The sequence below is a fragment of the Panicum hallii genome, chromosome 2 (genome assembly GCF_002211085.1).
Source record: "Panicum hallii strain FIL2 chromosome 2, PHallii_v3.1, whole genome shotgun sequence".
NCBI classification, from domain to species: domain Eukaryota; kingdom Viridiplantae; phylum Streptophyta; class Magnoliopsida; order Poales; family Poaceae; genus Panicum; species Panicum hallii.
In genome coordinates this window covers 35,041,199-35,058,379 of record NC_038043.1, presented here as the reverse complement: position 1 = coordinate 35,058,379, position 17,181 = coordinate 35,041,199, and the positions used below count along the sequence as shown (strand labels likewise).

General features: G+C 45.7%; 2 protein-coding genes across 2 annotated transcripts; one reads left to right on the top strand and one right to left on the bottom strand.

Moving 5' to 3' along the window:
- Positions 1–1,165: 1,165 nt before the first annotated feature.
- Positions 1,166–4,416, top strand: LOC112879720 (brassinosteroid LRR receptor kinase BRL1-like). Its single transcript, XM_025944095.1, is given in 2 exon segments — positions 1,166–2,314; positions 2,317–4,416. Coding segments are annotated over 2 exon segments (2,901 nt in total). The 5' UTR covers positions 1,166–1,179; the 3' UTR covers positions 4,083–4,416.
- A 5,024-nt stretch (positions 4,417–9,440) lies between these two features.
- LOC112882599 (ubiquitin-conjugating enzyme E2 5A-like) lies at positions 9,441–12,731 on the bottom strand. Its single transcript, XM_025947687.1, has 3 exons — positions 12,550–12,731; positions 10,948–11,165; positions 9,441–9,979 (listed from the first exon to the last, which is right to left on the bottom strand). Exons 2-3 carry the CDS (start codon positions 11,161–11,163, stop codon positions 9,749–9,751), a joined length of 447 nt encoding a protein of 148 aa, XP_025803472.1. The 5' UTR covers positions 11,164–11,165; positions 12,550–12,731; the 3' UTR covers positions 9,441–9,748.
- Positions 12,732–17,181: the final 4,450 nt, after the last annotated feature.

The following is a 17,181-nucleotide window of genomic DNA, read 5'->3' as shown; positions in this document are numbered from 1 at the left end:
TCTTGCAATATGCTTGGGCTGGTTTCTTTGGTCCAAAATTAGAGCTGGTTTTCTTCCCTGTTTTTGTTCATGGCTCTCTGAATTTTGGAGGAGCACCTCTTTAGTTCATGGTCTGCAGTCTCCGCCGAGAATTTCGCATTTGCTGCTGTATGTCCAGTTCTTCTACTGTTCTTGGCATCGGCGCTTTCCCTTCCGAAGATTCCTTGTGCTCTTCTGTTTTTGGGGGTTCTTTGTTAGAAGCAGTTCGTGCCGCGAATTTGGGTAGAGTTCTCGTGCCTAAAATGATTGGAGAATTTCTTTTGCGAATTTGCAGTGAGGTAATTGGCTCCACCGACATGTGAAGCTAGCTGTCAAAGAATTCGGCAGGACGCAAGAACTCGGCAGCCTTCTTCTCCATTATCTGCTTCTCTTCTTCCTTGCGAGAATTGACACGCGCGAATTGGAGCCATGGCCGCCTCCACGACGGCGGCTGCGTGGTTCCTCGTCGTGGTGGTGCTGCTGCTTCAGGTGACGGTGCCCGCCATTGCCGCCGGAGAGGACGAGACGGCGGCGCTGCTCGCCTTCAGGCGCGCGTCGGTGGCGGACGACCCGCGCGGCGCGCTCGCGGGCTGGGCGCGGACGAACTCCACCACGGCGCCGTGCTCGTGGGCCGGCGTCTTGTGCGCGCCGCAGCCCGACGGCCGCGTCGTCGCCCTCAACCTCAGCGGCATGGCGCTCGCTGGCGAGCTCCGGCTCGACGCGCTGCTCGCGCTCCCGGCGCTCCAGCGCCTCGACCTCCGCGGCAATGCCTTCTACGGCAACCTCTCGCACGCTGCGGCGCCGCCTTCGCCGTGCGCGCTCGTGGACGTGGACATGTCGTCGAACGCCTTCAACGGGACGCTCCCCGCCGCGTTCCTGGCGCCGTGCGGCGCGCTGCTGTCCCTGAACCTGTCGCGGAACGCCCTCGTCGGCGGCGGGTTCCCGTTCGCGCCGTCGCTGCGGTCGCTCGACCTGTCGCGAAACGGCCTGGCGGACGCCGGCCTGCTCAACTACTCCTTCGCCGGCTGCCACGGCCTGCGGTACCTGAACCTCTCCGCCAACCAGTTCGCCGGGCGGCTGCCGGAGCTCGCGCCGTGCAGCGAGCTCTCCGTGCTCGACGTGTCGTGGAACCACATGTCCGGCGCGCTCCCCGCCGGGTTCATGGCCGCGGCGCCGGCCAACCTGACGTATCTGAGCATCGCCGGGAACAACTTCACCGGCGACGTCTCGTCGTACGACTTCGGCGGGTGCGCCAACCTGACGGTGCTCGATTGGTCCTACAACGGCCTGAGCAGCACCAAGTTGCCACCGGGCCTCGCCAACTGTCGCCGCCTTGAGACGTTGGACATGTCCGGCAACAAGCTCCTCGCCGGCCCGATACCGACCTTCTTGACCGGCTTCTCCTCGCTGCAGCGGCTGGCATTGGCCGGCAACGAGTTCTCCGGTCAGATACCCGGTGAGCTCAGCCAGCTGTGCGGCAGAATTGTTGAACTGGACCTGTCAAGCAACCGGCTGGTTGGTGGCTTGCCGGCAAGCTTTGCCAAGTGCAGGTCACTGGAGGTGCTTGACCTCGGTGGCAACCAGCTCTCCGGGTCCTTTGTGGACAGTGTCGTCAGCACCATCGCCTCACTCCGTGTGCTGCGGCTTTCCTTCAACAACATCACCGGGCCGAACCCGCTGCCGGTGCTGGCGGCGGGTTGCCCATTGCTGGAGGTGATCGACCTTGGGTCCAATGAGCTTGATGGTGAGATTATGGAAGACCTTTGTTCATCACTGCCGTCGCTGCGGAAGCTGTTCCTCCCCAACAATTACCTCAATGGCACCGTGCCAAAGTCGCTTGGCAACTGCGCCAATCTGGAGTCCATTGATCTCAGCTTCAACATCCTGGAGGGCAACATCCCAACGGAGATAATGGCGCTGCCGAAGCTTGTTGATCTTGTCATGTGGGCGAATGGCCTCTCCGGCGAGATCCCAGACATGCTTTGCTCCAATGGTACTACGTTGGAGACCTTGGTGATAAGCTACAACAACTTCACTGGTGGCATTCCCCCTTCCATCGTCAGTTGTGTCAATCTCATCTGGGTGTCGCTCTCCGGCAACCGCCTTACCGGGAGCGTGCCTCGCGGTTTCGGTAAGCTCCAGAAGCTTGCCATCCTGCAGCTCAACAAGAATCAGCTCTCCGGCCATGTGCCAGCAGAGCTCGGCAGCTGCAACAACCTCATCTGGCTTGATCTCAACAGCAACAGCTTCACCGGCACTATACCGCCGGAGTTGGCTGGCCAGACAGGGCTGGTTCCGGGGGGATCGTGTCAGGGAAGCAGTTTGCCTTTCTCCGGAACGAGGCCGGCAACATCTGCCCCGGTGCCGGTGTGCTCTTTGAGTTCTTCGGCATCCGGCCGGAGAGGCTGGCTGCCTTCCCAAATGTGCACCTCTGCCCATCCACAAGGATATACACTGGCACAACGGTGTACACATTCAGCAACAACGGGAGCATGATCTTCCTGGACCTCTCCTACAACGGCCTCACCGGCGCAATCCCTGCCAGCCTTGGGAACATGATGTACCTGCAGGTCCTGAACCTGGGGCACAATGAGCTCGATGGTACAATACCATATGAGTTCTCAGGGCTCAAGACAATTGGTGCACTTGACCTCTCAAACAACCATCTCAGTGGTGGCATCCCCCCGGGCCTTGGTGGCCTGACATTCCTTGCCGACTTCGACGTCTCCAACAACAACCTGTCTGGTCCCATCCCTTCATCCGGTCAGCTCACCACGTTTCCGCAAACCCGGTATGCGAACAACTCTGGCCTCTGTGGCATCCCTCTGCCTCCTTGTGGTCATGATCCCGGGAGGGGAGGCGCGCCATCTGCTTCATCCAATGGAAGGAGGAAGACCATTGGGGGAAGCGTTCTTGTCGGAGTCGCGCTCTCCATACTCATACTGCTGCTGCTTCTGGTCACACTCTGCAAGCTCAGGAAGAACCAGAAGACAGAAGAGATGAGAACCGGGTACATTGAGAGCCTCCCAATATCTGGCACATCAAGCTGGAAGCTTTCAGGTGTGCACGAGCCGCTAAGCATCAACGTGGCAACATTTGAGAAGCCACTGAGGAAGCTCACCTTTGCGCATCTCCTTGAGGCCACCAATGGCTTCAGTGCTGAGACCCTCATAGGCTCAGGAGGTTTTGGTGAGGTATACAAGGCAAAGCTCAAGGACGGCACTGTCGTAGCCATCAAGAAGCTCATCCATTTCACAGGCCAGGGTGACAGGGAATTCACTGCAGAGATGGAGACCATTGGCAAGATCAAGCACCGCAACCTCGTGCCACTGCTTGGGTATTGCAAGATCGGTGATGAGCGGCTCCTCGTGTACGAGTACATGAAGCATGGCAGTCTTGATGTTGTTCTGCATGACAAGGCCAAAGCTAGTGTGAAGCTTGACTGGGCAGCAAGGAAGAAGATTGCAATTGGTTCAGCAAGGGGCCTCGCCTTCCTCCACCATAGCTGCATCCCCCACATCATTCACCGGGACATGAAGTCAAGCAATGTGCTTCTTGATAGCAACCTTGAGGCCCGCGTATCGGACTTTGGGATGGCGAGGCTGATGAATGCACTAGATACACATCTGAGTGTGAGCACACTTGCTGGCACACCTGGGTATGTGCCACCTGAGTACTACCAGAGCTTCCGGTGCACGACCAAAGGCGATGTCTACAGCTACGGTGTTGTGCTCCTGGAGCTCCTGTCAGGGAAGAAGCCGATCGATCCGAATGAGTTTGGAGACAACAACCTTGTTGGATGGGTGAAGCAGATGGTCAAGGAGAACAGAAGCAGTGAGATATTTGATCCTACACTGACAAACACAAAGTCAGGGGAAGCTGAGTTCTATCAGTACCTGAAGATCGCTTGCGAGTGCTTGGACGACCGTCCTAACCGAAGGCCAACCATGATCCAGGTCATGGCAATGTTCAAAGAGCTGCAGCTTGACTCCGACAGCGACTTCCTCGACGGCTTCTCAATCAACTCCTCAACCATAGATGAATCAGCGGAGAAATCAACCTGATGGTTTCTATTCCTTGCAGATTTTGATTCTCTGGAGGGATAGAGCAGCAGCTAGCTCAATCATTTTAGCTTCCAGTAGCAAAACGTAGTCTCCTTCGATTTAGTAGGAAAAGTTTTAATTCTGATTCCATGTCACTGTAAATAGCACACAAATGCGCGAACAGGGGAAGAAGGGTAGGATAAACTGCAGAAGAGCTGTTCTCTTCTGTTGGAGGATATCGCCATGTATTTTGGAATCAAATTCCTAGCATTTCGGCATCAATCTTGTTGAGGATGTGATTCACAACCTGCTTTTTTCTGCACCTGCATATGATCAGTCCGTTTTGTTGCCTGCACCTGAATTTTCATGTGATAATGCCATATTGTCTTCCATCTTGATGCAGTATTTCATTTTGAGATCCCTTTCCTACCTTAATACACAGTATTTGCAAGAATGGATGCTTATTAGATAATTGAATAAAAATAAATTACCCCAGCCTCCGCATCCGAGGATGCAGACAAACAAAAAATGTGACTTAATTTCTTCGGTTTCTTCAGCGCAGATATCTATGTTTGACAAAATTGTTATTACTGATACTGTCAGTTGGCACAGCATGCTGGCTTAGGGTGTTGACAAAACCCAGTCCTTAGACTTTGTTTACAGCACATGGAAAATGTGTGTTGTACATATAAAACAGAAATCCTGTTTCTCTGCTCCTTGCATGATTGCTGGGAGATGACAAATCTGAGCAACAGAAGGGAGGTCTTCAGTTCTGCAGCCTGTTGTACCAGATTGTCACCTATTCCTTCTGCTGACAAGGCCAGAGATGGCAGTTGTGGTCCTTGTGGACAAGCTGAGCAGCAGGAGAAGATAAGGCATGGCTTGTATATATTTTTCTTTCGGACTATATGCATGAAGTGTGTACTCAGTCTCTAATAAACTAACAAAAAAATAATAAATAAATCATACTGACATCTGAAGTATCATCTGCTTCATCAGCATGGTGTATGCCATCTGCCATGTAAATCTTGCTGATGCATGATGTGTATGACATATCCATGTCCCTTTTTCTTTGAAAATTGTTCAGGAGCTCTGGCATTTACTTAAGTGCACCATGCTAATAATCCGCGGGCTCAAAAGAGTTTAAACATGATCCACACTTTCAGGCCAGTCATGTTAGTTGGATGGGACAGTTGTTGACAGTCAGTGCTCCTCCAACCAGCCAAGGTTTTGGCTTGAAAGCATCTTTTGCGTGCACAAGGTGTTCTAGTACTTTCATACCTGAAAAACACCCTCTTTCCCGCCAAGTTCGGCTCGCTTTTCTGATGTCTCAAGACCTGAATACTTGAGTTGCTCACTCACTTTTTGATTTATGTTGTTAGGCAAGTGGTATATATTGCAGTTTAATGTCTGACGAACAGCACAACACAAAAAAGCAGAACAACTTAAGCCACGCAAAAAAGGTCAATTTTACCCTTGACCTGAAGTCTGAAGACACTAAGAACTTTCTCACTGGCCAAACACCTTTTTTTCCGTCAGATAAAATTTCTGGTGGGATGAGGCGAGCAAGAAGTGTCGCTTTCAGTAATTTCAAAAGGATTTGGTATCGGTTAGCTGAGCTAACCCAGGATAAGACAGCACTCCAAGCGTGCGCCCGCACGTGCGTTTGCACACGCGTCACCTTTCCATTCTAAAACTACTAAGGATTTCCATAATCTCATTCGTGTTGAATACTAGTTGCAATAATCAATCCGCCGCCGTATGAAGTCAGAAGCGTGTGATGGCCGATAAGTGCGACGTGATTTGGGCAGGTGCTTCGAGACTTTGGAGACAACGACCCCTACTTCCATCCATGTGGTCCCCGTCTTCGACCGTGATGTTCTACAACTAATCTAGTACAATGACATGAACAGTGAGATCACCGGATCGAAGCTCTTGACATTCAGCCAGCTCATCTCCTCCGGTGGTGGATCGATGATTGATCCCGATCATCTGATAGGGTTACGGTGAAATCGGTCAGTCGCTTGATCTGAACCGTCGATGCATGCATCGGACTTACTAGATCGCTTGCTGTGGGGGAGCTGTGGAGATTGTATTGTGCTCTTGGCATCCTGGGACAGGGCTTTTGCGCTTTTGATGTCAACGTCACTTTGCATCTAATAAAGGGCGCTCTTTGCACAATGATCTTAATTTGGGGGCGCCCTTTAGTCCAGAAAGGCAAAGTTAGCACTTAGCCAGCTGACTGGATAACATAGGTGTCGCCAAAAGGTAAAACACATAATTTGCGTGTCCTTTTGGGTTTTGGATGTTTTAAGCGACGTATATTAAGCGATGTATATTAGATAATACAGGTGGCAACAAGACGAAGTTAGAGCATCTCCAAAAGTCTAGCCAAATCTTACTCTCCGTATTCCCATTTAGCTATCCGTTTAGCCAAAATTTCGATAAACTCCAACAGACTAGGCAGATCACTCTTCCTATTCATCCTGACCCACTCGTGGCGTCGCAGCCGTCCCCTCGCGTCGGAGCAGCTAGCCGTTCTCCGCGGGTCACCGGCACCTGGAGCAGCTCGCCGTTCTCCGCGGTCACCAGCGTTGTCATCATCCTTGAGCTCATCAGGCCAGCGGGGAGGCGCCGCGGCGCCGTCCTCAAGCAGAACCGTGCGGGAGATGGGGCCGGCGCGGAGGTGCGGCGCTGCCATCCTCGAGCAGAACCGTGCGGGAGATGGGGCCGGCGGGGAGGCGCGGCGCTGCCGTCCTTGAGCTCGTCGTCAGAGATGGGGCCGATGGGGAGCAGCACCGCGCTGTAGATGGGACCGGTGGGGAGGCGCAACACTGCCGTCCTCGAGCTCGTAGCCGGAGATGGGTCCGATCGGGAGCCGCTCCGGGCGAGAGATTGGGCCGGCGGGGAGGCGCGGCGCCGCCGTCCTCGAGCTCGTCGCTGCAGATGGAGCCGACAGGGAGCAGCTCTGCGCGGGAGATGGTGCCGGCGGTGAGGCGCGGAAGCAGCTCGTCGCGGGAGATGGGGCATCCGTGTCTGCGACCGCGGGAGGAGGGGATGGCGAGGGCGACGGGCTCGGTACAGATGGCGAGCGGGATAGCGAGGGGAGCAATATGAAGATGCTGTTGTATGCTGATTTTAAGAGAGTTTATCTATTTTTATCTATCAGCTTTTGGAGATGCTCTTATATTTTGTTTGGCGAATTTTGACAAAAGTAGAGCAACAAAATCATAGTTTTTTTTCTTCCCAAAAGCCGCCTTGCAGATGCAATTTGTGCAAGATGGTCAGATCAACCGGAAAATGTCAACTGCAATCGGTGCATGATGGTCAGATTACCTGGAAAAGGCAACATATCATGCTCTGCCGAGCAATTTGCTCCTACTAGAAAGGCGCGCGGCTTTGCCACACAGGTCTATATTTCGTGTCGTAAATATCGTACTTGATATATGCTTTAGTTCATATATAGAGTAGTAATTATTGTGCGTAGGCAAATGTATAAGTTTTTTTAAGCAAGGTAGGTAGGATAAATTCATCGCTCTGTTAGTTCCGCGTAAGTGTCATGGTCTGCGGCACATTGCGGCACCTGGTATATATTTTAAGCACTCTGCTGTTGTGTCGCTACTATTTAAGTAATATACTATGTTGCATATTAAAAATGAAGCTATGATATTTTGTGGCTGTATTTATTGCGGTGAAAGGAGAGGTAAAGTTATTTATTAGGGAGGGCGGAGCGTAATTAGGTAGTAGCTTCGAAATGAGGAGACTTCGACTTTGAATCACAAAATTTGGCAATTAATAGTCATGATGGTATTTTCTTTAAGAAAGCAGAGTTTATATTGAAATATGGTGAGTTACTATATTACTTTATTTATGTGAGCAGCGTTAGTATTAGAAATGACGTATTGCTATAGGACTCGTACGTTTGTTTTCCTACAAAATAGGATCTTAGATTGTGGTGGGCTAGTTGTATAAATGAGCAGGTTATTTTTTCAAGATTAACATGTCGTGAGGTGGAGCATGGATTGATTGTATGGGAAAATGAGGTTCCTTTTATGAAACGGTGAATAAAAACGTGCTGCGGATTAGTTTCGTGAGCAAACGAGGTCTATTTTGTAAACTGACGAAGAGAAGGGTTGGTCCGTGGGTTTATTTCGTGAAAAATTCGAGGTTTCTTTTGTGAAATAACCGAAGCGGACTACGGGTTAATTCTAGGGAAATCTGAGGGGGTTTTGAAAAAAATACTGGTAGGGCCCTCAGACTGTGGGTTGATTTAAGTGAAGTTCGAGGGGTTTTGTGAAAACATTGCAACCTTCTCCAGATTGCGGGTTGATTTTTAATAAGTAGAAGGGCCTTTTTGCAAAAAAAACCAGACAACTTGACATAGAGATTATCTTTTGATTAACTGATTCCTGACAATTTTCTATATACTTTGCTAGAACTTTTTCATAACAACATTTCTTTCTCTTCCCTTTTTTTTTCTTTGTGCTCTCTCTTGTGTGTGGTAAGCAATGAGGGCTGCAATGGAGGAGCATGATTGCCAGTGCAGGTTCTGCTCCCATGAGTGGGTACCCTGAATCCTGACATGCCTATCTGTAGACAACTACTACCACAGGTGGCTGTACAATCTTACACAAGTATGTAGTCCCAGTGTACAGAAGTCCCAGGCTTTTCCCAGCATGGTGGCTACAGGTATACCAAATGAAAGCCTGGAATTGTCTTCATAGGCAAGGACAGAGAAAGCAGGGATGAGAAATCAACAGCGTGTAATTCAAAATTCAGACTTGTCCAGAGCATGCCTCCTTGTCCGTCTAACATACCGCTAACCTCATCTTTATGGTATTCCATTCATACTAGTTGATCTTATTTTAAATGATTCATGCTAGTTGATCAGAAGAAGCTGAACATCCCATGGCTGTAAGGCACAAGCACACAAGAACTGACCTGACACAGATCAGACAGCCGGTTGGCCATCAGATGCAGCCTCTTCTGTCCATCTCCAAGAAGAAAGAGCAGCTCCCGACTTTCAACGCCTTCTGCAGATGAAAGCTTAGATAGGGTAGTAAACACCAGAAAGCAGAAACTTTGCAGAACAAGCATGATCACATTCAACCAACAGTGATGGCCTTGATCCTACCAGTGAAACACTTGCAAAAATTCAGAAAGGCAGTGGACTGGCAAGCCTCTCCAGTAATAAGTAGTGCCGTTTGGAATCAGTGGTTGCAACAACACGTGACTGAACAAATCAAACCATCCTGGTGTGTCAGATCTGTCTACAGGGATTGAGGTCGACCGGCGGACATGTCTGGAATGCAAGACCACCTAATGTTCTCTACACATTTCACCAAATGAGGGGGTCATGAAGAATGGAAGCAAAACATATTTAGAAAATATAACATCCTCCCACATACAAATTTACCAGTTTCTTGGCAGGGCTACACACGCGAATGCAGTGAGCACAAGTGCTTTTCAGGGTATAAACCAAAGTTTGGGTGCAGAACTCAGATTTTCAAGCTTTAAAGCTGCTGTACACAGATAAACTTTGTCTTGAGAAGCCAGTACAACTGACACAGCCGTCTGGGGTCCTGGGATACCATCACAAGACATGGAACCGGTTCGACTTAATCTTTACAATGTTCACGATGGCCATTGCAGTGGCAAGTGGCAACATTGCTCAATGTGATGGGGCATCAGCCCATCGCGTACTTCTGGGTCCAGGCCCTTGCAGTTTCCTCGTAGCGTTGCCTCTGGTTCTTGTACATGTGAGCAATCTCTGGGACAAGGGGGTCGTCTGGGTTGGGGTCGGTGAGGAGAGAGCTGATGGAGAGCAGGACCTTTGATATGGTCAGCGCTGGGCTCCACTGCTCCTTGAGGATATCAAGGCAAATGCTCCCGTTAGAGTTGATGTTTGGGTGATACACCTGTATTTTCCAGTCAAGCAATTGATATCATTAGTGCTGAGGAAGGACAAATGGCTTTAAATAGGAGTCTGAATTACTGAACAGTTCAGCCTATCATAGTAAGCCAGTTTCTCTATGTAGTCATATTCGTACTCCTTGAATGATAAATTGTTCAGGTCAAGAACTAAGAGAAATTCTTTCCAATAATTTTGATATGATAGGCTAAACTATTGTACTAGATAGATAACAAACAATATTACAAATTGTTAGAACCTATTTCTGTGAACCCTATGTTATACTCTAGTCTTCAAATTAGGAGAAAACTCAGGTAACCAACATTTTTCCAAGAACATGTAATTCCTTACATTGGCACCAGTTCCCTGGGACCAGGACACACTAGTAGGGCCAAGGTAACCAACTTTTTTTATGGGAACATGCAAGAACTTTACATTGACACCAGTACACTGGCACAAGGACATGCTACCAAGCTAACAAATGTGATCTAAGTTGCACATGCCAATGCCTGTGTGAGCCATTGCTGACAGGCCATTGTCATGTATATACTTCAGGACTTGCTAGTCACTACTCAGTAGTCAAAATTTGAGAAGAATCTCTACTCACTAAAATATATCCATTGTAAATAAAGCATCACTCACATGGTAACACCTAATTCTGGAAGACAAATTAACTTTATGAAGCTGCTGAAGCAAGTAAAAGGGGCCTATTAGCGTTCATGACTCACAAGTAGTTATGGATTTCGATTTTGAAAATAAAATGATGATATAAAGAAGCACAAAAGCATATATTATTTTAAGAAAAAGAACTGAAAGTTTCCACAAATATTGATTTGATTTTGAGCCTTCCATAATAAATTTCCGAAAGACTACTCACTAACAAGGTCAAAAGCATTTATGACTGCAATGCAAAAGTTTCAAATACTAGCAATGGATTGAGGTATTAACAAAGCCATATTCTAGAAACGAGGTCACCTTTGTTTGGAAGTTCACTTTTGGAGGCTTAAAGGGGTAGTCAGGAGGAAAGTGGATGTTAACAAAGAACACCCCTCCTGCATAGGGGCTGTCACTAGGACCCATGATTGTGGCCTGCCAGTGGAATAGATCCTCTCCAGCAGGCCCAGCACTGCATGATGTCGGTGGATCCTTTTGCAAATCCATGAGTTCCTTCTGAATCCTTTTGCTTGCCATATCTGAGAAAGAGAGAATATAATGATCAAAAGAATGATGCATAAGGTTCTTGAGGTATAGAGCACAACATCTGATAACTTGATGGGTTGCCTGGTATGGACTCTATAATAGCATCAGAAGACCTGAACAAATTTTAGAAGAATGACTGGCATGGACTCTTATCAAAGTATCACTGTGTTTTCCTTTTCTTTAGTTCTCTTTTGTAAAGGAGCACGGACAGTCCAAATTAACGGCCAGTTCCAAGTGTCACATGGATAACATGAGTCATGTGGAAAAAAGGTGTAACAGAACACTCATCCATTGGTCAAATTTTGACAAAAAAGAAGCTAAGGTATAGAAGCTGTCGCTGTGAGCTAAAAGCATAAAGCAGCTCAATATCAGTTAAGTACACCTAGATGGAATCGTAATCTACAAAAGATTGGTTATTACTTCAGCATGTAGCTTGGTTTGCACATTTGCAGTACGATACAATTGTATACAGTAATGCTGCTACAAAAACAAGTTCAGAGTAAGGTTCCTACTGCATAATAGCACAAGTGCACAGCTATAGTCTCATAATAACTAGCCATAGTGGTAGCCCATATTTCCTTCCAATTAAACGGCATCTTATAAGCTATTCCAATCCAAGCAGGAGCTGGTCAATCATCGCAGGAAATAAGAAAGAGATGAAAAGCCAAGCCTATTTCTTTTCTCCCTGTCGAAAAATTGTGCAGAGAAGATTAATGTCCTTTTGGCGAGATCTTGACCACATCACGACTCAATGCAATGTCCACAAACAAGGGACAGATTGATAGATATTAGATGAATTTGACTTCGAACTATGGAAATCACATTCAAAATTATAAAATGTACATTTACAGAACTGAAACCAGTCGTCTAATCTACCAACGGAACGACTTGTTACAGCGCAAGTGATCTTCAGAAACAAGCTTCAGAAACCATATTCGTCATGCCTGGTTGCTGAAAAAAGCTTCCGAAACCAAACCGAATTTGCACTTTGCGGTCCAGAATCTTAAGGAATCTTTTCGGGATATCCAGAACCGGGACCCCTGTCAGAATTGAAAGATTGCTAAAAAGAACAAACGCATCCCAAGCTCCATCGGAGAGAACTGAGTTAAGTTCATTTCCCCTCTTTCCTCCAAGTCAGCCCCAATCTCGCAAGGAGCAAACACTTTGAACGGCCAGATTCTAGAATTCCCAGGCACACACCAGATGAATTCTTCCAGGCACTTCGCCCAAAACACAGTCCTAATCATTCCAGCAGCTATTTCGAGCCGAATTCAAGCATGGCGTCGCCAAGAACACATCATCGCGGATCAAGAACGCGACCAACAAGTAGTACGTTCCAGCGGATCAAGAAAGAGTTGAATCAGAATCGCAGATTACCTTGAGGTGAAGCTCGGTCGGATCAGCCTCTCTGCTGCTCCGGTCGATCTAGCTGGAGGGTAAGAATGAATTGCGGCAATGATTGACGGAGAGGATTGCCGCCCGTGATTGGATTATAGGCGTGGGAGACCGGAGATGGAGTCGTCGCTTCTCTTGATCGTTTGCAATTGGCTGCTGCTAATTATTTTAATCGACTTGTACGGGACCCTAGGTTTATTAATTATTAATTATTGCCTCGTTCTCAAACTCACTAATTGGACCGACTAAACTCTGCTCCCTCTCCCAAAATAAATATTGTTTTAAAAATTTTAGAGCAATCCCAATCCATAGCATCCGCCATGGCATCAAAACAGTATATTTAGAAACTACACTCTATAGGTTATGATATCTTGGTGTGGATTTTAATGAGGACATCACTCCTTCGGATAAAAACAACACTCTTCACATGGATATGTAAGGACCAATTACTGGAGCTCGCGTGGGTCGCTTAAATCAAAAGATGAGCTCATTCCTATGTACATTTAATAATTATAAAAATAGTACGCTACCTAATAATATTATTATACTTAGGAATAATGGAGAGGATCATAAAGTATTTGGAGAAAGACTTGGAGGAGGAAAAGATCAGACGGGACGTCCAAGTCAAGTCGGAGGCCCTCAAAATCCCGAGTTCGAGTCTGCCTCGGAGTCCAGGAGCAACGTGGACTAAAACCGATGCCCAGGTCACATACATAGTCCAAATTCGATGTTCCACGTATGTATGGAAATCTAAAGAGATAAGCTTTCCAATGCCACCGGTCCCATGTCATTATCAGGTCCGAGTCAACGGAAATCGTCGAAATAAGTGGATGTCCAGAATTTGCAAGGTGCTCCATCGCCGTCTTTTGGGCCGTTGGGCCGTGTATCATGTTGGATCCGCGTCCAGGGGACCTGCACGCCCCTAAACACTTTATATTCAGTAGAGTCACCCAAGTTAGGATTTGAATTTTGCTTAAATTCCATCCGTCATAGAACAGTCACCGTTTATCGGTTTGTGAGACTCCAACTTGGTGAGCTTAATGATTCACTTGCAATTTTATTGCGTTCTTCTTTGTTCTTACCTGTGTTCTTTGATTTGCAGGCAAAGATTAGCCTTCGTGGCGAGATCAACCGGGCAGCGCACTATTGAGAACCAAGAGATGACGTGGTGCTTTGATTGCGGGCTTGTGTCTTGTTGATCGGAAGTCGAATCCCTTGTGTCAGGTTACTGACAAATCGATAGTTATCCTCCTAACGGAAGATCGGGCGCCCTCGCGTTCCCATCAAATTCCTATTAAACTCACTCACTTTTCTACACCTATTATATTTGTTCACCATTTATTACGAAGTCACAACCTCACTCCTAATGCACAACTTTTAATATCTAGCGTATTGGTTTACGTGTTGATACTGGATTTTGTATGAGAGCTAGTTTTTTCCTCTCTCCTCTCTCATTTATTATGGTGCCACATAAGCTAAAAGTTCTATGTGGTGGTATAATTAATGCTATGAAAACCATCCTGCATGGAGGGTTGAGGATCCAGGATGTCCTAAGAAATAATCTTGCTACCTCTAATTACTTCTAGCAATTGTGAATAAAAATCATGTTATTTATTTGGTTTTCTGGATCCTCAATTAATGCATATGTATTGGACTAAAAAAAGTAACATCTACTAAGTATTTAATTGGCTCTATGCATTTTCCTATACAATATTTCCTTAGTATTTGGTATTACTTTAATTAGATGGATCTCATTACAAGCTAAAACAACACTTTTTGTGGATAAAATTTGAATGCTAAAATAAAACTTATTTTGGGACGGGGGAGTAACGATTTCCTAATTTCTTGTTGAGTTAAGGTTCCGAAATTATTTAGAATTAGTATTTGACGAGTAAAATAGAAAAAACTGAAGTTTTCGACCCACATGTACTATGTTTTTATAAAATACATATGATGTATAATATATATATTAATATACTAATCAATATATTTATATGGCTTCTCGTGGTAATGCATAGGTATATTTGCTAGCATTAATCAAGTTCTGAATTAAGAGGTTTTTTAGGCCCATACAACCCTAATAATTAAGTTCTAGATAAAGTTGGATTTAAGTTTAAATTTTGTGAGGAAGTAGATGAATATGCTGTGATGCAAAAATGGGGCTCCGTTTAAGGAACTCTCTCATGTAATATCAGTAGGGCATGTGAATTGTCATAGATCTTCACCGTCCAACAATATTGCTTTATTTTCCTAATAAAAAAGTAAAAGTTCAATTTACACCATCTAAATATCACGAAAATCTCATTTTCGAATTTGAATTATAAAACCGGATACCAAGGACAATTCAAATATTTTAACCAAGCAAATTTGGTCCTTTGGCTGGTTTTAAAGGTGGATTCCCATTTTCTTGAAATGAAAAAGATCCTATTATAATCTATAAAATTCATAACTAATTCACTTTAAATCAGAAAAAATATAGAAACAATACTATTTTTTTCTAAAACTATAACCTATATGTTAATGCTCTATTCAGTGTTATTTGATATATTTGTTCACGCTCTTAGTATTTGTTTTTCTCTATTTGGAATAGGAACAAATAAGACCCAATAATAAATAGAGCAGCACCAGATAGTACACATTTTTTCCTAAAAAAGCTTGGTGCCGTTTTCACATTTTTTGATTTAAAATAAATTATTTATAATTTTTTATTGTAAATAATTTATTTTAATTTAGAAAATAAAAGAGCACCTTAACAACACCAAAATGGCCAAATTTGTCCGATTTTGTAGCTTATAAGATTGAAAATCGCAATATCAAGCTAGTTGGAGGGTGGAAATGAGATAATAAAAATGAAATTGTCTCTGATAAATTATTTTAACCTAAAAATGGCCATGGAAATCAAAGAAACGATTTCTATGTTGAGTGGTCTATATGTGATGGTTGCTAGACTAATGAAATAAAAAATGATAGGTTTGAAATACCATCTCCTTTTCCTTCCATATAAATTTTAACGTGCATTATGATTGGACCAAAAGTCTATTGGTAGCTCGTATTCTAAAGTATTGTGTTACGCATGGCCATAAGCATAAAAGCTCATGGATAAGTTGGTAGTCACTAAGTAAAGCACTATGGGTGCATTAGGGCATCCGCAAGTGGTTATCCGATGCAAGCAAGAAAAGCAAGACTCATGTGCAGTATTCGAGTCGACTCCCCAATCTTCAACGGTGGCGACCCATCCAATGGGTCACATGAATAAAAAATTGCTTTATTTGGCCCCACCTCCTCCCCTCACGCTAGGGTGGTATTTGGATGTCTAATAGGTTTGGGATAGGAAAATGAAAAGGGATAAGAATGAGTGGGTATGGGATACATATTTAAGTTTTTATCCCATTCCCTTTATTGGTATGTTATAGGTTCGGGAGAAGGAAGTAAGTATTAAATGATCGTGATGCCCTTCTTAAAAGAGTAGGAAGCCAATCAATGGCAACATAACTAGGGGCAGAAACATAATTTTACACATCTCCTACTGATATCCCACCCCTTCCCACCCTCCACATTGGGATAAAAGGTTTGGAAAAAGAAGCCTTCATATCCTATTCCCAAACACCCCTCTTATCCCTAACCCAAAATCCAAATAAGGGAAATATTTTAACCTACACCTTATTTCCCTATCCCACCTTCTATTTCCAACAATCCAAACACCACCTAGGAGCTGGAAATTTCCATTCCCTTTTATCACTCAATCCCCTTCTTCCTCAACTCAATCCCATATCTCCTCCCACACAAATTAGATTCAGACATCTGGAGATTGATGTTGCTACAAGAGATTTGGCGGCGCTCGATGGTCACCGGTGCAAAAGGAAGAGACTGGCCGGCAGCTACGATGGTCTTGCTTTTCGGCGTTGAGAGCCGCTGCTTCACTGGCCGGCGCAAAAAGGCGGAAGCAAAGAGACCTGCTTGATGATGGATCACCACCCATACAACTCCGAAATCTCCTTGCTTTTATTGCCCCACACCATCATGGTAACGGAAGCCATGATAGCTTGATGGTGCGGTACGCAATTGCTGATAACCTTGATAGCCTAGTTGAACTCCAAATGGATTGAAATGATGTGAAAAATGCGGCTGCTGACTAGGTCTATGTGGTGGTGGTCTGAAATTTGTGGTAAAATGAGGTGCAGGGAAAATATAGTGAAGCTGATGGATGAAGATGACTCCATGCTTCTATTTTTATCAAATGGAGATGTGAGTTGAGTAGTTGTTGTGCCTATTTGTTTCTTGATGTCTAGGCTTGCAAATTTTGAAGTATGAATGGATGATTGTACAGAGGCAGAGAGCAACAAATAGCTGGGCAATAGTCGGCAGTTGGTGCTGTTGAAAACATTGTGCATTTATATTTTCCTATTGCCTTTGCATCGACTCGTCTTTGAGAGTCAAATCTTTGCACTGTGCAAAGATTTTGTATCCTGCAGTGGTGATGGGTCGATTCATCACCTGCCAGCACAACTCAGGATTCGATTTTGAAAGGTCACTGGAGAAGCCCTTAAGGGGTCATGCGTGCGTTCCTTAAGCTAGTGACTTATCAACGGCTTAATGAGTCCACTGACATGAATC